General features: G+C 38.7%; 1 protein-coding gene across 3 annotated transcripts; it reads left to right on the top strand.

Moving 5' to 3' along the window:
• The first annotated feature begins 736 nt into the window (after positions 1–736).
• On the top strand, positions 737–21614 carry LOC126761422 (glutamate receptor ionotropic, kainate 2). Of its 3 annotated transcripts, none has more exons than XM_050477563.1 (15): positions 737–1068; positions 3211–3377; positions 3458–3683; positions 3755–3945; positions 4011–4203; positions 7197–7354; positions 10014–10232; positions 10500–10706; positions 13021–13105; positions 14764–15040; positions 15275–15476; positions 15546–15768; positions 17818–17933; positions 18050–18199; positions 21128–21614. In XM_050477563.1, exons 1-15 carry the CDS (start codon positions 933–935, stop codon positions 21350–21352), a joined length of 2775 nt encoding a protein of 924 aa, XP_050333520.1. In that variant the 5' UTR covers positions 737–932; the 3' UTR covers positions 21353–21614. The 3 variants fall into 3 exon arrangements, with proteins under 3 accessions (XP_050333520.1, XP_050333527.1, XP_050333534.1); XM_050477570.1 differs by lacking the exon at positions 18050–18199 and adding an exon at positions 19010–19159; XM_050477577.1 differs by lacking the exon at positions 18050–18199.
• The last annotated feature ends 377 nt before the right edge of the window (positions 21615–21991 follow it).

The following is a 21991-nucleotide window of genomic DNA, read 5'->3' on the forward strand; positions in this document are numbered from 1 at the left end:
AAAACGACCAGAATTGATCAACAGAAAGGGCTTCGCCTTTCATCAGAACAACGCTAGACCACACACATCTTTGATGGCTCGGCAAAAACTGGTAGAGCTTGGCTGGGAAGTTTTGATGCATTCACTATTGGACTACCATTTGTTTCGGTCAATACAGAACTGCCTTTATGGCTTCAAGAGAAGCTTGTGAAAAGTACTTGTCGCAGTTTTTCCCAGAGAAACCAGAAAAGTTTTACACTGATGGAATAATGTCTCTAGCAAAATCGCAAATTTACATATTTGGTTCGTTAAAGTTCATTATAAATAATAGGTTGTCAAAAAGTCTTGCGGTATTTTCGCTGAATCGCTGAATTGGTAGAAAGAGACCGGCATAGTAGCAGCCGTAGCATCGGTCAAGAGCTGGGTATGAGGCATCAAAAATTCATTTAAATTTCAATAAAAAAAATTCAATAAAAATGCCGCAAGACTTTTTTGACAACCCATTATAAAAAATATAAGTTGAAGTTTGATTAGAAATACGAAAAGATTTTTTTGTCTACCTTGCATATACACCATAAACTTTTCATAGATATCCGTACCATTAACATTTAAATGAAATATTTTCCAAATGCCGTTTGTTTACTTTAAAATATTCAAAATCACCCTGTCAATTTATTAATGGCGATTTTCACTTTCACTTCTCTTTTCATTGTTCAAAATTTCCTTGCGATTTCGCGATCAGTTTAGCTCTGTTCGTTCAACTGTTCGCGTGGCGCGTGTGGAGAGAAGCTTATTAAAATTTAACGAAAAAAAATGTTTTCAGTCTTAAATATTGCAAATAAATAAAAAAAGCAAGTCACATGCTAACCAGCAGATAAACTTGACTGTTTAATTTGTTAAAAAGTTTTTCGAAGTAAAATTGTGTAAATTTTCAAAACGAAAAGTGACACAACATGGCCAGGCCGTATAGAGACAGCTTACCCCATTCTACGACAACAACTCGTTGCTCCCGCATAACTCTAATACTTTTGCTAGCATTAAGTTGCTTAAGTTGCTTGCAAATTGCAGCTTCGCAGAAGACAAACGTCGGTGAGTTGTATTTTGCTTTGGAAATTGTCAGGCATTTGTAGAAATATTTTTCATATGCACAATTTGGTTACGTAAAATATCTTGAAAAATCGGCGCTGCGCCACTCTTGCTCGGCGGCTCCCCAGTGCAATGCAGTTATTTGCGCCAAAGTGTTCCACTTAAGCAGCGCATCCAAAAACGCTTTGCTCTTCGCTGCAGCTCTCGAGGCACCTGGCATTTTGCGTTTGAAAACAAATAAACATATGAAAAAACAAAAACAACAATATCTAAGAATACATGGATAGACGCCAATCTATGGATAGACGCCAAAGTACCAAAGTAGTTGGCATTTGGCGCGACGCTGACGTTGTGATCGCTTTTGCATCGTTGCTGCGTCTTGCATAAAAACAAAAACAAAGTGAAAGAGGCTGGTGCATTTTGGTGGATGAAAAAAATAAGGCAAAATAAACAATTCGAACACAACAAATACAAAATGATGGGTAGTATTGAGTTGTTCCCTAAGTAGTTTCGTTCTTTTTTAGTGAAATTTTAACACGAACTTTTTATTTATTATTAAATGATTTTATGAAATTATAAATTTTCTATTTTGATATAATACTTTTTGCAAAGATTCTTCGCTGATAAAATTTGTGCGGCAAAAATATAATTCCAACTGGCTTTTAACGTCCTGATTTGAGACGAAGATTCCCCCTTCAAAAACTTTTTCCAGAGATCGGAAAAAGTAATAGTCCGAAAATCAAGCTGTAAAAGTTTTTGGCGAGTCATCAAACGTATAGGTGGTCTCGCACTATCCTAGTGGAGCACTTCATCCTTTTTTTTTTGATCAATTCTGGCCTCTTCTGTTTGAGTGCAACCTTTCTTTTTTAATCACTATCAGCATTCGAAGAGGTTTCATACTTTTTTTGATCTTTTGCGCCTTCCGCTCTTGTAAATAACCCACTTTCGTCTCCAATAGCAATGCGCTTCTAAAATAGATCACTTCTTTGTCGGTGGATAAACGGATCATAGTGGGTAATGTGGCGAAACAAATTTCGTTCTGTCAAGGTCCCAATTAATCCTAGGCATTTCATGTGCTTGTGAACGGTAAGTTATACAAATTTAATCTTTCAGCAATCTGCCAAGTGGTTATTTGATAAATTGCATCGAAGAAACCTTCCAGAACATTGTGTATCCTCATGCTAGAAATTGTGGAACTGAAATTTTGCAAACTATAAATGTAGAATCAATCGCTCGACCAGGCTGGAACAGTTCATAGTGGATGATTCGTTTTCAATCCCACCAAACACTCAGCATAACCTTTCGAGGCATCAATCCTGGTTTTGCGAATATTTGTTGAGCTTCACCATGCTTGGACTATGATCGTTTTCGCACATTATTGTCGTAATTGATTCACTTTTCGTCTCCTGTTACCATTCGCTTCAGAAATGGATTGATTTCATTTCGTTTCAGCAAAGAATCGCAGATGTTAATTCGGTCCATTAAATTTTTCACAGATAATTCATCTGGTACCCAAACATCGACCTTCTTTATTTAGTGAGTCTTTTTTAAATGGTTCAAAACCGTTTGATGATGAATGTTAAGTTCCTCAGCGATGCCATGGCAGTTTATGTCACGGTTCTGGTCAATCTTTTCCATCGTCTCCGTAAACTTCAAAGATTTAATTGGTGGCTTGCTTGGTATTCTTCCCTTTTTTATACAAAATTTCAAAATATAGCGAATTCCTTATTTATTTTTACTCATTTTGAACACCTGTAATTTTTTTCAACTTTTTCGAATTTAATGAAAATGAAGCTTAAAACCTCACCTTTCCAATACTATGTATATGCTATGAGACAATATGATTTGTGGCACTGAAGATATACGATTACAACGACTTCTATTGACAAAATATGAAACGACTTTTTCGACTACCAATATAATAATTTAATTTAATTTTGAACATCGAAGGCAAATATTTCGATTTTGAAGGCTAACTTCGAAAAACGAAGAAATTACATATTACTTTCGATTTAATGTCTCGATAAACATTGAACCAATATTCAGCCGAGTGTTGTATAGTGTAATGATGGATGAAACTTTAAAGATCAAACTTTTTTTATTAAGACATTTACTTACTATACTTACACCCACAATTTCTTACAGGTCTTATCTATGAAAGTGACAACCCCGATATGGAGAAAATATTTCATATAGCAATCGACAAAGCGAACGAAGAGAGCGGTGGTGCGCTCGAGCTGCACGGCATCGCTGTGGCCATTGAACCTGGCAATGCCTTCGAAACATCAAAGAAGCTATGCAAAATGTTGCGGGTAAGCACAGTTACGCTACAAGTATATTATGTATGTATGTAATTGCTGCTTTTCTCCAATAAATTTTCATTGATGTACAGCAAAATCTAGTGGCTGTATTTGGGCCCACCACAGATCTGGCCGCAAAGCACGCGATGAGCATTTGCGATGCCAAAGAGCTGCCATTCATCGATACACGCTGGGATTTTGCTGTGCAAATGCCAACCGTTAATTTGTATCCGCACGCCTCACAGCTGGCGGTGGCGCTAAAAGACTTGGTTGTGGCGCTGGAATGGACCGATACCTTTACAATCATCTATGAAACGGGTATGTACCCAGCAAAGTCGATGACATTGAAAGCTGTAACGTGATTGAATTTCGTAAATATGCGCCAACAGGTGAATTTCTGCCGACGGTAAACGAATTACTGGAAATGTACGGCACTACGGGGCCTACAATTACTGTGCGACGTTATGAGCTTGACTTGAATGGCGATTACCGCAATGTGCTGCGACGCATTAAAAATTCTGGTGATTACTCTTTTGTCGTGGTGGGCTCGATGGCTACGCTGCCGGAATTCTTTAAGCAGGTGAGCTTTGTGTATTTTGAAGATGATGTTTACTTTTTTTTAATATTTTGTCGAATTTTTGTCAGGCGCAACAAGTTGGTCTCATGACTGATGACTATCGTTACATTGTCGGCAATTTAGACTTCCAAACCATGGACTTGGAGCCCTTCCAACATGGGGACACTAACATAACTGGCATACGGTTGGTCTCGCCGGATGAAAAGCTCGTGCAAGATCTTGCAAAAACTTTATACGAAACGGAAGAGCCTTTTCAAAATGGTAAGGAAATCATTTGTCAAGAAACATTTAGAATTTGCCACACTCAAACATAAATGTGTTGTACCCATCTAAATCCATAAATTGTCTTGTCGGATATGTCAAAATGCGTGTATTAATGCGTTTAGCTCTTTCTGCTTGGGTGTCATTTCTTTATGATGGTGCATTCCAAAGAAAATGGTGTGATTCATTTGCGTACATCTGAAACATTTTATTTTCGACGTCGTTGGCGTTCTGATAAGTACATGGTCTCACTGTTCCACTGTCACTATTCCAAAATAAATCTCTGTCACGTATTACATTTTCGTAGAAGACTACTGTCAAAACTTCAGTTTTAGCATATTTGGTATGATGAAACCTTTGACTCGCCGCATTGCGCATTTGCTCAATCAAATCAACTAGAGAGGCGATGAGACTAATTACGAACACTTTCACATTGTTCAAGCACAAATTTCACGTCAAAGTAATCACTAGTATTTGAGATACACGTCGTTTTGTGAGACTCTAAAAGTGAATTCTTCGATTTTTACTATGTCTGAATTTATTGAACAAAGAAGTGCGATACTGCACTGTCTCATACTACATTGGTTATTCGTGATCATTTCCCCACATTTTCAACTAATATCGTGCCGCAATCACCGCATTTGCCTGATTTGCCTCCGTGTAACTTCTGGCAATTCATGACAATGAATATAAAAGCCAAATCGAAGAAGGCTCTGATGGCCATCACGACGGAGGATTTTTCCAAGTGCTATGATGAAATTTGTAGGCATAAGTATATTGCAGCGGGAGGAGATTGAAGGAGATGAAATGGACAAAATTCACCTTTCAATTTGGTCACAGTAGTTTCAAGCCGATGGTACACGGCAGATGCCAAAGGACGTTCACAATAGTGGGGTCTTATCAGCGAACGTGTTCCGTGGAACGAGAAGGCAGTCCTACCAGTTGGAATACTGTTAACCATCGCTTTCTGAGATTCATAAGTTGCGATTTCTACTATCTCGGAAGGAAAGAAGCAGTCACAGAGCTCTACCATGCGTAAAGTGTGCCACTTGGCGAATAAAAAAGTAGTTTTGGACCATGACAGCGCATGCCCTCTACCAAATAGCTCAATCAGACTATGAATTTCCGCCGAAAATACAAAACACTGACTGTTTCAGCGACAGTCGGGTCTACGAAGCTGGAACGAAGCTGCATTTTTATCCGACCAAGGACTGTCGAACCGCCAGCATTCGTCCAAATAACTTCAGGAACATTTTCTCCTTCTACAACAACAACACATTTCTGCCTCATACAATGCAATCTCTCCAGTTTTGGTCCCACGCGACTTCCTGTTGTTCGAAACTTGGAAAAGGGGCTAGATGGACAAAAATTGTAAGCAAAGGATGGCGGTAATCATCAGACTTCAGACTTTAGATTAGGAAAAAGTCTAACGCTGTAATATGACGCGATCTTGGGGGCCAATTGACCGATCCAAAACGTGAAATTATCATCTCATCGAAGTGTTGCCAAGATCACGAGCTTCAATTTCAGGCATCAAATAATCGGTTATCATGGCACGATAACGGTCGCCATAGAAGACTACGTTCTCATCGGCATCATATTTGAAGAAATATGGACCGATAATTCTAACGAGCCACAAATCACACCAAACCATTTTTTTGTTGGGTGTAATGAAGAGGGAACGTCGGACCTTTTTGAAATTTTTCAAGAGCCCATAGTGCGAAGCGATATCGCTTGGGAAGGTCGGGCGGCTTCAGTTCATGCACAATCTATATTTGGTATGCTTTCCATTCAATGTCTCGACGTAAAATGAGCTAAGTTGTTTCATACGTCAGTCCGAGTTGCTGAGAACGGCGCCGAACAGACTCTCCACCCTCTCAACTACGGCAGTTATATGTTCTTCACTGCATACCGGACGTGGCCTACTCGATCAATTACTTGTATTGTCCAATAATGAATGCAGGGTCTCAAGATGGGTGATGTTGTTGCGAATAGTAAGATCAGTAGGCCGATTATGTTGACCATAAAATGAGCGTGAATTTTCGTAATAAATTTCAACGATTTGTAAACCTTTTTCAGGCTTAAGTCTTTCCATGATGAAATGTCACACAATATTGAACAAAAATAACATGACAGCTTGACACGACTCTTGCGTAATCTGTCACAAAAGGTCTATTGAAAAAGTACATATACTTTAATCACCCGTTAAAAGAAGGAGTAAATCGACATTTTTTCAAATTTTCATATATGTACTTTTCTTTGTAGCTTAAGTACTTTTCTGATCGCCCTGATATAATCAGATATTTTCGAGATCTATTGAGCTTGTACTAAAAATTTCTAGAACAACCTTCACATATGTTTCAGTTATTCAAAGGCCTTTTCCTGGAATACGCCCTACTTAAATTCACAGATACATAGTTATACTACCACATTTGCATAATTTATTCTTCGTGATGTTATCTCACAAATTTGTGAATTTCGCACAGCCGGAAGGAAAATCTATGATAAATGATGCAATGCTCAACTTTTGACACACGATTACACAAGCACACAAACACATATACAAATATATATACAAGTTTGCATAAACATACAAATAATCAATCGCATATATGTAATTCTTATAGAATAAGTGGACCAAGCGAAAAATTTGTGGAGAGGCCAAAGAAAACTACACTTTATTTATGATTATTTAATTATGTGTCACCGCTGCTGCCACCATTATTAGATGTGCTCTAGCACTTTGGCCGCAATAAGTGGCGCACTTAGGAGAGATATCAAAATTCCTCTTTCACGGAACACTTGAAATCCCACACACACGTATGCATACTCGTATACATATCCAACACACACATATCGAATATATTGCGACAAATGTAAACATTACAAATACATATACACAATTCCCACTTTGTTGTCGATACCCTCAACTGTACTTACACTTTATATGGCTCTACATTAGACTTGTATCTCTATGTCACTTATATTTGCAGTGTCGTGTCCTTTGACCACCAGCATGGCATTGGTGTACGACGGTGTTCAGTTGCTGGCCGAGACATTCAAACATGTTATGTTCCGTGCGGTGCCATTAAATTGTAACGACGCCAGCTCATGGGATAAGGGATACACGCTCGTCAACTACATGAAATCGGTGAGTTAATGGTGTGACAACTACTAACACGCACACACATGCATGCATATACAATAACACATTTACAGTTAGTCGAGCACATAAGAAGTGCGTGTGCTCATCTTAAGCCTGAATTGGCTCAGCATAACACGCTGCTACTTCTACTTCTGTGCTTTGTGATTTCCGCTCGCTTTCTTAGCGACTACTTTACCACTCTTCACTTGACGCCTGACCTTCATTTATGGTATAGACGAAATCTGATGCGTTGGGGTAATAGCCGGTCTGCGTCGGTGTGCTTCGTTAAATAGTTCTTCTAAACGTGTGTGTGTTTATGTTGGCGAATTAAAATATACGGATTTAAGTGACCGACGGCATGCTTGCGGAAGAACGATATTCAGATTTCAGTTCAAATTATTATGAAAGTATAATTTAGCTAACGATGATTAATAAATTAAATACCGGTTGTCCTAAGATCACTCTTACCATGTTAAAATAAAATCCGGCAAATACTGGGTTTCCCAAGGGTTATGTTGACTATCAAGAACCTTAAGTGTTGTCTTTATGTCAAGTGGAGAGTTTTCTGTAAAGGCATTGCAACTAACCATTTCTGTGTTAGCTGGATGCTTTAGAAGGCGTGGTAAATCAGTTAAGCAATGCTCCGTTGGATGGAGTGCATTCGATCCTGAAATAAAATTCTGCACAATCATACAAGGCAAAAACCTCACAGCAGTGGGTTTAAAGCAATATTCTCGGCTTACTAACTGCAGATGGTTGGCCGCCTGTAAGTTCACATTTCAATCCATTGGACTAAAGACCTGAGTTGGAGAAATTTGGAGAGTCGCAAGAAATCTTTGATTCGAACAGCGTCAATACCAATTTACAATAAAACGGCCTGAATTTCTAACAGATCTTATTGCAGGACTAAGTGGTTTAGATGATGATAATTACAACTTCTGCATGGTCCGGTCCAATTTCTTTGAGAATATTGGAGAGTAATATATCCCGACTATGACTTCGCTGATTGGGTTGAGTTTATGAAACACCAAAAGCACTGTCTTCCATGCAAGTATACCTTTCTTTTGTATTTTATCGTCCTATTCGCATGGAAAGTACAAGGCCTACCAACAAGAAAGGTTGATGTTAAAATGAAATAAACCACTAAAATTTGATCAAAATGGGTTCTGAATTTTTTTGTTATGCAGATAATTTTTTGTCATTCATTATTTGAATAAAAGGTCGGCCGTCACGACTCTGTTTGCATATTTACATTCGATGATCTGGTGCAACATCTTGGCTGGAATTTCGGCAATACTGCGCTGAATGTTGTCTTCGAGATCTTCGAAGATTTCCGGTTCATTGGCGTAGGCTTTTGGTTTAACATTGCCACAGAGAAAGTAGTACAGTCGGATGATCTTTGCGGCCGTTTGACAGGTCCATTTCTCGAAATTAACAGTTTTACACAAATCCGTAAACAAATCTGTCCGCCACTAGCCGTCAAAAGCCGTGTTGTTTTAACGGTAATCTGTTCCCTGTTAGGGTGGTAAGGTTCAGAAAAATTGTCATCGAGGCCATCCGACGGTAGGTCCAGGAAACCTACTCTTTCGATGGAGTCGGACCATAGGGGTTAGTTGGGCATGCAAAGAGGCGGTTAGAGTAATGCGGGGACTCGTTGCATGCTGGAAATACATATGATTGATATGTCAAGGTCGATTCTGCATAAGTAGGAGTTTAACCTGTTACAGTATCCGGAACGATGCTGCGCAAGGGTCACTCTTGATACTCGCGGCAACTCGAGCTCTTCGTTTGAAATGGGTGGTGGTTTGACTCCAAGTACGCCATTTAATGAGAGGGAGTCCGTGAAGGTGTATATGGGTCCACTGAGAATGGCAGTCAGTGCATGTCTGAAGTTAGTTGCGTTCGAAATCTGGTAGGCGTATTGTTTTATGTCGCCGACGTAGTTGAGAAAGTGCCTCTTGATGCTGTTAGGAGGCGGTTCCGCTTCAAGCAAATGATTGCAGGTATGATTTATACGAAAACACTCCAGCAGAAACTGCTTGGAGCGGAGTTCTTTATATTCCTTAACTAGGAACATCATGCGGGCTTCACTGTGCATATGTTCGATAGGAGATATTACGAGGCATCTTTAATAGTTCGGAGTGTTCTGACATTATTGTAGCTTTCTCGGCTGCGTTTCATTGCATTCAGACGACCATATTGGCGCGGCGTAGTTAAGGACCGACCGGCCGATTGCCATGTATGTTGCCAACAACGTTCCTTTGCACTTTTCCCATGTGCTGCCGGCTAACAACTTGAGAAATTCGTTGCGGCTCTGTACTTTGACAATAATCGATCGGTATTCCGTATAACTTTTGTTTAAATACCACAGTGCATCGTTAGGAGGTAGTAACATGATTCCCAGTTCGTGTACTGGAATTAAAGACTTCACTTACGAATTCACGAACAGAGATACTTACATAACAAAATGTCGAAATGGACTTCCATTACCGAATCATAGACATAACAGGTTTATTCGAACTCTCCACTATCACAAACTATTTTCATTGCCTCAACTACCATTTCATCTACTAATAAGTACTTTTTATAAGTATGTATGTATGTATGTATATGTTTATCTACACTTGTAAGCGCTTTAACGCTCACATTTTTAATACACTTTCAGCTGAGCTTAACTGGACTCACCGGTGAAGTAAAATTCGACTACGAAGGTTTGCGCACCGACTTCGTACTGGACGTTATTGAGTTGACCATGTCGGGTATGCAGAAAATAGGCGAATGGAAGACGGAGGACGGGTTCTTCGCTAATCGACCGCCGCCAAAGATAGTGGAGGTGGATCAGCGTTCGTTGGTGAATAAGAGCTTCGTGGTTATCACAGCCATAGTAAGTGTTGCTTTCACAAGTTCACTTAGCACAAGCTTAGCAGGCACATGCAAACTTTGCTATATACGAACACGTGTATGTCTGCTTAACTGTTGCACACGATGATTACTTTTCGGTTGGTAGCTTAAGTTGCCTGGCAACTGGCTTAGTTAAAGTTGCAGATTTTCACATTTTGCCTTTCAAATTATTTTCTTCTACCTTTTACTTATGTATAACGGTATATATTAATTCCTATTAAATTTGTTATTTTCGTTTCCCTACACTCAGAGCGAACCGTACGGCATGCTGAAGGAGACGCCTGCTAAATTGGAGGGCAATGATCAATTCGAAGGCTTCGGCATTGAGTTAATCGAGGAGCTGGGCAAGAAATTGGGTTTCACTTATACTTTCCGTCTGCAAGTGGACAACAAATACGGTTCGTTCAATCCGAAAACTGGCAAATACGACGGCATGATGCTGGAAATAATCGAAGAAGTGAGTTGCCGTTGACACACGTTGAGGCAGTCGTCTGTCTGATATATTGCATGCGATTTTATTTCATAATATATTTTTATTTTTTTTCGTCTTTCCTGTCAATCGCCGCTGACGAGTTGAGCGCATTTATTTAAGTAAACAATATCCGCACCGTTATGTGGCTGCATATTTATTTCAGCATGTAACTGTATATAAAAGCCACCAACAAATTGATGCGATTTATATGATTTATTGCGTGTGTATTGGTTTGAAAGCCGCCAGCTTACAGGCATAAATAACAAAAATTTATATCAATAAGTCTTCGCCTTAGCTCCGTGGGCATAAAGCATATTTCTACCGTGATTTCATGGGACCCATTTGTGTGTGGTTGATATTGAAAATATTTTAATGAGCAGATAAAGTTATCAATTCCTCTTTGGGAAATCAAATGACCGTCATTAACATAAATGGCTTTCGTTCATTCAAAATCATATACAGCAGTATATATTAATCTTGCCACATTTCCCGGCGCTTACCGAGTAAGTCATTCAAATGGTGCGGCTTTTGTCAAGCTGAGTGAGTAAATACATATGTAGGTATGTATGTGTCTTATATACACATATGTATATGAATACAGCGCTGAGTTTGTATTAACTTGTATAGAATTAATGCCCAGTAGGAAACTGTGCATGTTATGCAGCTACAGTTCCGATGAACTTACGAAAGGTGCTAGGCGCGCCCGAAGTCCTTAAAAAGTCCTAATATTGGGAACTATTCTGGAAGTAAAGAAAATAAAACTTAAAATTTTTTTTTTAAATTTTCTTACAAAATATGGGTCAAGCCTAGGTATCACTATTTTAAGTGTGCTTCTACAGAAAAGCTGAGAACACGAGTTATCTTACCAAAAAAAAAAAAACAAAACCTAAGTCTATAAATTTCCAGATAAACCCTTTAAAAATTTTACGTGCTAAGCTTATGGCACGAATCCTTCGATTAGGGATGGAAGAGCGAACATTTCTTGTATATGAATATTAATTTTATAGATTTTTTTTTTTTTTTTGAATAGCTCAATTGACATATTCGAAATAAGTTTCTTGAATGACCCTTAACTTGAACGAAAAGTCAGCGCATTCTGTCGATGATTGTATTATTTCTCTGACAAACTTCATATCTTCTCTTTTTTTATCTTTTAATAAACATTCAAACTACCGCTTGACAATGAGGCACATCATATTAATGGATATAATATCCTACAGGGTATATTCTCTAGTACGTTTACTGTTATAAATATATATTACGTGCTTGGCCGAAAATGTTGCTTAGTTGGTCAGCAAATCTCCTATATTTTATCAACATAATACTTCGTCTCCGCATTTCACTATGCAGCTCTGCGTAATTAATTCAACCACAATTGCGGTTGGCATTTATTTTCATTGTATTACCGAGATATTTAGTAAATGATGAATAGCTTATCCCAATAAATAACCGAATTTGTGTAGATGCAGCATTCATGGTTTGTTAGAGGTAACCAAGTAAGCCTCAAATGCTACCTACATAGTCTGTTTGCATGTTGTCTAAGAGTACCTGTGACGGTGTACTTTCAGTACAGTTTTTCATCAGAGTCTGAGTTGAACTTGGATGTCTTTTATCAGCATTGAATGGTCTGATTGAGGTGAATCCGCCAGTACTGTGCTTCATCAAAGAAAGAATTCCGCCAGAATTCCATTTAATATGAACGAGCTCATATAATTCCATTTTTTTTACATTCGCATGACTTTTTTCAGTTATGGAATACACAATATGAATAATTTAGTGAACTAAAAAGTTACCAGGTCAAGTTTCCCTAAGAATAATGTGAACTTTGAAGACTGATTTTAATATTTATAGGCTATACAGAAAATCGTACCTCTGATGAGGTTCTTATAATTCCAGAATCTACATTCTTTTTAAATCTGTTTGGCAATTTTATTCTGAACGAAATTTTTTTTACTTAATTTTTATAATTCTAGTAATAAGTTTCGTGTATCACTGGCTTCCTACGAATGAAGAGGTCTAAAAATTGTTATCTGGGAATGCCGTACACCATATACCTACAAAAATACTATACTTACATATACCTTGGAAGTGACGCAAATTACTCACATTACTTATGTACCTACACAAACCATGTATTTATATACTAGGCTTACCAATGTCCAATCCCTTCCAAATAAATTGTAAATCCTAAATAATCAAGTAAAACAATTCAAATACATATTATATATGTATGTGTCTGTATTATAAGACATTTCTCTAAAGCTTGAAACTTTCTCATTTATTTATTTTTTCATATTAGCGAGCTGACATGGGCATCACGGACTTGACCATGACATCCATACGTGAGGAAGGCGTAGATTTCACTATACCGTTTATGAACTTAGGTGATTTAAGAAAGGTTTAATTCTACAGTCTATCAGTCATAAATCATTAACTCATGCACATTAATTATTATAAACCTACAAATATAATATGACAAAAAAGTATCCAAAAATAGCCATTTTCTTAGGGTGAATGTAATTAAATTCCCCGGGCAAATGATATTTCAAAAAAATTTGTTGATACATGTGTCCTACCGATGCTAGTAGGAGCGTCCTTAATTACTATGCCAAGTATGAGCACGATCTGTCAACCAGTTTGTTAATAGAAGCTGCTAAAGTCAGCTTACCTCTGTAGTGTGTTGTGATTTTTATAATGGATACAAATATCGAACAAAGAATTTGTCTCAAATTTTGTATATTTATCTAACCAAATTTCGTGTGCAGAGTCGTGTGAATGCTGGAAAAGGCTAACGGGAATTCAGTTTTATCAAAAACACAAACCTGCGAGTGTTACAAAGCCTTTTGAGACGGTCGAGAAATCATTGAAGACATGCCTCGTTCGGGACGACCTTCGACCCCTTCAACTGAAAAAAAAATATTAAAAAGTGAATGACATGATGCTTGAAAATCGTCAGCTAAGTGTTAGAGAGATGGCAAGAGAGCACTACATCTCTCGCGAGTCCGACCGAATGATTTTAGTGGATTTTTGGATGAAATTAAACGCGTTCTTGTTCGAATCGTTCCGACAAAGCTGAATTTTTTCAAAAAGATTACCGTAAACAGTTTTCTTTGAACATGCTTGATCGTGCGAATTCCGATCCCACATTCAAGGAGAGCATTATAACTTCCGATGAGACATGGGTTTATGAATTTGACATGCAAACAAGTCAACAGTCAGCGGAATGAAGTGAAAACTCGAGCAGAAACCAAAAAAAAACACGTCAAAGCCGTTCAAAAATCAAGGTGACGCTTGTTGTTTTACTGGATATTCGTGGTTTGGTACATCATGAACTTTTTTCTGAGGGACAGACGGTCAATAAGGAGTTCTATTTGGTAATATTGATCATTTCCGTGAGGACATCCGTCGAAAACGGCCTGAATTATGGAAGAACAATTCATGGATTTTTCACGATGATAACGCACCACCGCATCAAGTCTCCATTGTAACCAAATTTAAAGCCAAAAACGCAATAAATACCATCGATCAACCACAGTATTTTCAAGATTTGGCTCCGTGTGATTATTTCTTGTTCTTTAAACTGAAATTGCCGCTCCATGGAACCCGTTTTCAGTCGATCGGAGAGATAAAACAAAATTCGCAGAAGGAGCTGAAGGGCATCCCAAAAAGTGCTTATGGATAGTGCTTCGTGAACTTTAAAATAGTTGGCATAAGTGTATTACATCTGGTGGGGATTACGTTGAAGACGAAAAAATAAATATTAATGAACAAAAAATGTTTTGAGACTTATTTACAACAAAGTAGTGTTAGTTGAATTATGGCAAATTTTAGCACATTTTCGACTCCAGTTTACTTATCGGTTACGCATGTATCAACATCTTCATATAAGCATAAGCGCATGCTGGCTGAAAAAGTTGAACCAGCTTACTTTCGAAAAAAATCATATTGCATATGCTCGAAACGGACACAAAATGCGTCCTTGAACTTAACAATTCATCTCCCTCTTCATCTCTAAGTAACACTACATTTTCTTGCCCAACAGGTATCGCCATTTTATTTCGCAAACCGATGAAGGAGCCGCCGAAACTCTTCTCATTCATGTCACCATTTTCGGGCACTGTTTGGATGTGGCTGGGCATCGCCTACATGAGTGTCTCACTCACGCTCTTCATTTTGGGACGCATCTCACCGACCGAATGGGATAATCCGTATCCTTGCATTGAAGAGCCCACAGAATTGGAGAACCAATTTAGTTTTCCTAATTGCTTGTGGTTCTCCATCGGTGCACTGTTGCAACAGGGCTCCGAATTAGCGCCAAAGTGAGTACACGCCTAACGGCTACTTGTATGTTCGACTTAGTATGTAAGTAAGCATGTAGATAAGTGAGCGTTGAGCACATTTACAGGTATATATGTACAAGTAGATTTATACAGATGGTACGTTGAGCCACCACAAGCACACAACCACATTTGCATATTTGCACATTGCCGCTTTTCGCTTTCACCAAAGCGCCGGTGTACTTTTGCCATCAAAGAAATTAATTTTGTTTCCAGAGCATACTCAACGCGCACTGTGGCCTCAATTTGGTGGTTTTTCACGTTGATTTTGGTCTCTTCGTACACCGCAAATTTGGCTGCTTTCCTGACGATAGAATCGCTCAGCAGCCCCATAGAGAATGCCGAGGACTTGGCCAACAACAAGGGTGGCGTTAAATATGGCGCCAAAGTCGGTGGCAGCACGTTCACGTTCTTTCAGGTGAGCTTCACGTAGTGGTGTGTGTGTGCGTCTAACGTTAATGCGTGTTGCACATATTTACTGTCATAGGATGCTAAGTATCCAACGTATCAGAAAATGTATGAATTTATGCGCGACCATCCGGAATATATGACTTCAACCAATGCGGAAGGAGTGGATCGTGTGGAAAATGAGAATTACGCATTTCTAATGGAGTCAACCACCATTGAATATATCACCGAGCGCCGTTGCAGTTTAACACAAGTCGGTTCACTGCTCGATGAGAAGGGTTATGGCATTGCAATGCGAAAGAGTAAGTAAAGAAATGGAACTTAAAGTTCAAAAAAAAAAAAATACCATTAATTAAGTTTTCTTTGAGAGAGTTATCTATAAACTAAGGAAAATATAATTCGAGTTTGCTACAAAAAAATAAAAGAAGTCAAGTTCTGAATTTCTCAATTACAAATATTTGGCAGCTCACTAAAACAGCCTCCTTCGCTTTGCCAAGCTTTAGAGAGTAGCGAATCGAACACATTATTTCAGCTCCTCAAAAAGGCGGTAATGAGAAAGAGTCCCCGAAAGTACTTGGATTGAGGGTCCAAAAATGGGATTAGGAGTGGTACATCTTTGGTATAAAGAAGAGGGTTAATGTAGACGATTATGTTTGATGCAGGAATGAAGTTTTGAATTGGGGTTCAGTAAACTACAATAGAGTGGCTGGATTTAGTGAGGAATACTTCTCTCCGCAGCTGAAAACAATTTCGAAGCTTGTTATTTGTATTATTCGCAATAGTTTTGTCTAAAATCTGTAAAAAAAAAAATTGGCAGCACTGAAGAACGCAAGTTTGAGTTTTATCCCTATAAAACTTGTATCAAACTCCGAATCTGTAAATACTTTGAAAAATGAGCAGAGCCCAAAGTTACAGAAGTGTGCAATGGCAAACTAAAGACAGCTTTATTTCTACTTCCGTTAAAAGCAGCTGTTTACTTGATTCTAGGATCGGAGTAGCTTAACACCGGAGATGAATTTTTGAAGGTCTATTCGTATATTACGGGTGATCCATTTTCTGAAACTTTAAACTTAATGCGAAATGGCATTTATTTTTAGAACATTACCTCTTCAAAATGTTAACAGCGGCTACATCTCAAATGGTCCGTCCGTTGAGTTCAATTTTCGATGACTCGTTCGAACATTTCGCCTGGTAACTGGCTAATGACACGCATTGTCTTTTCTGAATGTAATGGCAGCTCTTGAATCTCTTCAGGTTGCTCTTCATCTCAAACGAGACAAGTTTGCTTGTTTACATACCCATTGAGCCAGAAATGGGCCTCGTTGCTGAAAAACATTTGACTAGAAACGTCGAATCTTCATGGAACTTTTCAAGAGCCCATAGATCGAATCAATGTCATTTGGGAAGGACGAGTCGTTCCATACGTTAGTACTAGTTGCTACGAATGGAATATCTACGGCCTTCGTGTACACACTGCTATATTTCCTTCAGTGCGAGCTGAACTTGGTCTATTCGGTCAAATATTATCCAATAATCAATCATTGCGAATACTCGTAGCACGCTCTGTAGGCCGATAAAGTTGAACGATTTGTAAAGGGGTAAAGGGTCAAAAAAGATATGGAAAAATGTACGTCTACTTGGATCACCCGTTATTATAAAATTTTGATTTGAAATTTGAAGCTACAAAAGCTTTTAAAGTTTTTAAAGGCTGAAAATAGACCGAGTAGATAGCTGATATAATTTTTCAAGAATTAAAGTAGGAAACACATCATTTGGATGAGATCTAAAATTATTTTTGACGTGTTACATCCCAAAATTGTCTCAGAAAAGGTAAAAAGGACGGACTAACAAAAAAACGTTCTTTCATTAAAACACTTGTTAAAGAAGTAATAAAGTAATTTACTATTTCGGAAATTCCAATGAAGGGAAATATAGATATCTCAACTTAATTGCTTCTTTTCTTTTTAAATTATTTTCGAAATTAATGCTTTCAAAAATGAAAAACCTTAAGCCGGATTTATATGGCTGCTTAGGGGTTATGTTACAGTTCTTTTTGGATTTAACCGAGAGCTACGCTTTCACAAACATTTACGTCGATGAGGGAAATAATATCTAGGGATAAAAAATGAAGTTCTCTGAGATTTTAACATATCATAGAAAACCTGCTCTTCTCTCCAGATTAAAACATATTGAGTACTAATTTTTAGGGTTTGAAATTAGGAGCTTAAAACTCAGAAGAAAACAAATGCCTTCATTATTTCAGATTCACTAATATTTTTTAAAGCGAAATTCAGTTGAAAACACTACAACAAATACTTAACCCTCCAAAAAAATCTTGCAACACATTACAGATTGGCCCTACCGTGATACGCTCAGTCAGGCTGTGCTGGAACTGCAGGAGCAAGGCGTCCTTACCAAAATGAAAACGAAATGGTGGAAAGAGAAACGTGGTGGCGGTGCATGTTCGGTAAGTGTTCAGTTACCAAACTAATAAAGTGCCAGCTAAAATAAACTACGGAAAATAACCAAATATTGTGGCAAGCAAAATAAAGAGGCAATGCTAAAATGCTATTATTTCCGAAGGATACCAGCAGTGAGGGTGGCGCAGTGGCCTTAGAGCTAAGCAACTTAGGTGGCGTTTACTTGGTGTTGATTGTAGGCTCTTTCTTTGGTGTGTTGGTCGCATTCCTTGAAATGGTATTGGGTGTGAAGGAACGCTCCGATGAGAATAAGGTAGACAGACCGAAGAAAGCAGAAAATCGATATTTGAGAATTTATTATAAATATGCGCCAATGCTTTCAAGTCCTCCAAACAGCATTTACATACACTACATAGGCGAATGCACACAAAGCAAGCATTTTCTCAGAGTTATTTGCATAGTGCTGTTTTAAGTAGTGTTCAAAGCTTCCACACTGGTGGTAGTAGACGTAGTTTGTAGTAAAGTTGTTGGTGTGAACCAGGCACCAGCTTGTAGTGCGTTTTACTCGAAGCACTTGAAATAAACTCTGTTTTATAGCATTTGTAGTCTTTATTTATTATTTTAATATATTTTCTTTTTGTTTCACTCCACTTTGCACACTCTCATATTTCAATTTAAGTTTACTTTCGTTTTTCCACCATTTATTTACTGCTTTCTCCAACGCATTCTGGCGAATTTGGTTGAAAACAAATACGAACCATCAAACGATTTCCACTTCAATACAATTGATGTATCGAAAATGTAATATAAATCCACAACATCAACAACGTTACCGAAAACGACACGCTTCCATTTTTCCTTTGCTCTGCCGTGGACACTCGATACATACTCTCCGCTTGCGTTTACCAAACACCAATCTGCATACATACATATGTACACACCGCAACAACCTTGTCTTGCCCGCCTACCATCGCCGCCATGCGATCGTCATGATGCATCCGTCCATGCAAACGCCATCGCTGAACCATGCAACTAAATAATCAACCAACCAACCTGAACAACAACCAACAACATCCCAACCAATCGAACACGCGCCCACTTGGCGTTTTGCGTGCGTTTGCAGCAAGAGGGCGAGAACGACGGCGCCGAGGAGTTGGGTATCGCCAATTTGGGTGGCGTGTTTTTTGTCTTATGTGTTGGCAGTGTGTTCGCCAGCGTCTGGGGCCTGTTGGAGTGGCTTCGTCATGTTTATGGAACAGCGCGTCGCAACAAGGTACACGTGTGGCAATACCATACTTACACCTGGTATATGAGTACCGCAAGGTTGCTTGAAAAGACTTCGATTTGTGCTTCTTATTAATTTTTCGGATTAGCGCAGGCTGGATAATAAACAAGGCTAATTAAGTTGAATGGAATTTTATACTTTAGCAACATGTTGCTACTTTTGTTTCCTTAATGGTTGTTTGTGGGAGTGAAATTAAACTTCATTTCTAGGTTTATAAACAAAAGTAAAGGGTGATGCAATTCGAGTTTTCCTACTTTTTTAATGAAAAAACACAGAAACTTCAAATTTAATGGATAATGTTTATCGTCATTCGAAAGAACAGTCTTTGCCATTTATTTTTTTTAAGATTATCTCTATAAAAAGTTGGCCCCGGCTACGTCTCAGATGGTTCATCCATTGAGCTCAATTTTCGATGACTCGTTTGAGCATTTCGACTGGTAACTGGCGAATGGGCTGAATCGAAGCGGGATTGTCCACATACAGGGTTTGGAAAGTAATAGGAGTGATTTTCTTCCGCCGCGACTGTACTTTGGAGCGTGCCAGTACAGACTGTATTCGGCAGACGGCGTTCCTAGCTAACGAACGAGAGGTTGGTCAGTTGTCTCCGAGCACCTGGAAAATCAGGACAAACATTTTCGCATGAAATTTGTTCCTCCTAGGCAAATCGTCAACGCAAAGTTTTACGTGGAAGTCCTCAAGAGACTCCAACGAAACGTCAATCGGGTCCGAAAAGACATCGCAGCTGATTGGTAGTTGCACCACGTGAACGTTCCAGATCACAGAGGCTTTCTTGTGAACACTTAACCAAGGCCGGTAGGACTTTTTTTGTTTTCTTGCCTGAAAAGGCCGATAAAGGGAAAATATTATGTAGACGACAGAATTCCGCAGAATACCTTCCGTGAAGCCTTCAATGCTTAGAAATCGCACTGGCTGCGCTGCAGTCCTATTACTTTTCGGAGAATCCCTGTAGAATATAGACTTTACAAATCCCCACACGTTCTTGGTGGCCAATCGACGGAAGTGTTCTCTCAATAAATCTATTGAGTAGTTCGATGTGTGGGAAGTGGCGCCGTCTTGTTGAAAGCAAATGTCGCCTAGATCACAAGCTTTAATCTCAGGTATCAAACAATCGGTTATTATAACGGTTACGTTCTCACACCACATCAAACCGTTGGTTTTTCTGGATGAAATGGCAGCTCCTGAATCTCTTGCCCTACGTTCCAAATGCTGAAATTTTGCTTGTTTTCATACCCAATGAACTAGAAATGGGTCTCATCGCTGAACAAAATTCGGTCCGAACATGTCAGATCTTCTTTGAACTTTTTAAGAGCCCATACAGCAAAGCGATATCGTTTGGGAAGGTCAAGCGGCTTCAATTCTTGCACAAGCTGTATTTTGTACGCTTTCTATTTAAGATCGGTTTTTTTTATTCATTCCTTAGGTCTCACTGCCTCTTAGTAGCCACAGAAACGTAACACTTCGAGCTTTTATAGAACTTTCTTCGGACTTATTATAAAATATTGATAAGGATTTTGCCAAAACTTTTCAAGCAACCACCATGCATGCCTTTATGTGTGCTAACTTCGTGAAACAAATTAATAATTTTTCTGGCTTTGTTGTCGTCGATGATGTTTTCTTAAAAATTATGCAAATATTGTACTTTTCAATGCAGGTTTACTTAACAATTATGTCAATTCTGTCTGTGTGTTTTGTAAGTAAATAAATAAATATAGCATGTCACCACATATTTACATGCGCATCAGCCTAAAAACCCCGCTTTCACCAGCACTCTGCCACACTCACCCACTCACTCACTCAGTCTCGCTCTAAGCACACACTCACTGCTTCGCTTCGCTTCACTGTATATATATTTGTGCTTATATATTGTATGATGTATTAGAGATAATCTAATGATTTCTTTCATTTATTTCTTTCCGTCGGCCTTACTACGCGCAGGTGTCCTTCAAGGCCGAACTCATCGAGGAGTTCCGCTTCGTTATGCAATGCTCCGGTAACACAAGACCCGTAAAATATCCAAAGAATTCGAGTCGCAGTCGCAGTTCTCGTTCCCGCTCACATTCTCGTTCCAGTTCGAAGAGTTCTACATTGTCCGTAGATTCTTTGCCGATGGATGAGAGTAAATTACATCACATTAGCGAGCACACCAAGCACGCCAAGTAAGTGCACGGTGCACGGACAGGAAACAGGCTAAAGTGAAAGTTTTAGCGTCGTGTCTTTAAATGACTTGACTTGAATTTTTACTCTTATTCGTATTTTACCGTTAAGTATGCTGTTTATTATATTCGTTGTGCGGCATTTACTTTAAGCTGCTGTGCCATAATAACACTTTCACGAAGGGAGTTTGTTGCCGTTATTCACTTGTATGTTTTTTTAAGTATAAATTAAAGCGTTTACTGAATATAAACCCAGTTAAAAATTAAAATTCGGATTTGATTTTAAAATGTTTTTATAGCAAGGCATAATTTTAATACTATTGAAAGTTCTTTGCTAGCTCTCAGCTACCCGATTCAGAGATTCGAGAGCTACCATTTCATCCAGAAAAAACAACGGTTTGATGTGGTTTGTGAACCAGTGGAATCATCGATCCATATTTCTTCAAAAATGATGGCGTCGAGAACGTAACCGTATTCATATGATAACCGATTATTTGATGCCTGAAATTGAATCTCGCGATCACGGCGACATTTAGTTTCAACAAGATAGCGTCACTTCCCACACATCGCATCAATCAATTGATTGTGAGTACACTTCCGTGAGCAGATAATTTCACGTTTTGGGCCGGTCGAGTGGTCACAAAGA

The sequence above is a fragment of the Bactrocera neohumeralis genome, chromosome 2, assembly GCF_024586455.1.
Source record: "Bactrocera neohumeralis isolate Rockhampton chromosome 2, APGP_CSIRO_Bneo_wtdbg2-racon-allhic-juicebox.fasta_v2, whole genome shotgun sequence".
In the NCBI taxonomy this organism is placed as follows: Eukaryota; Metazoa; Arthropoda; class Insecta; order Diptera; family Tephritidae; genus Bactrocera; species Bactrocera neohumeralis.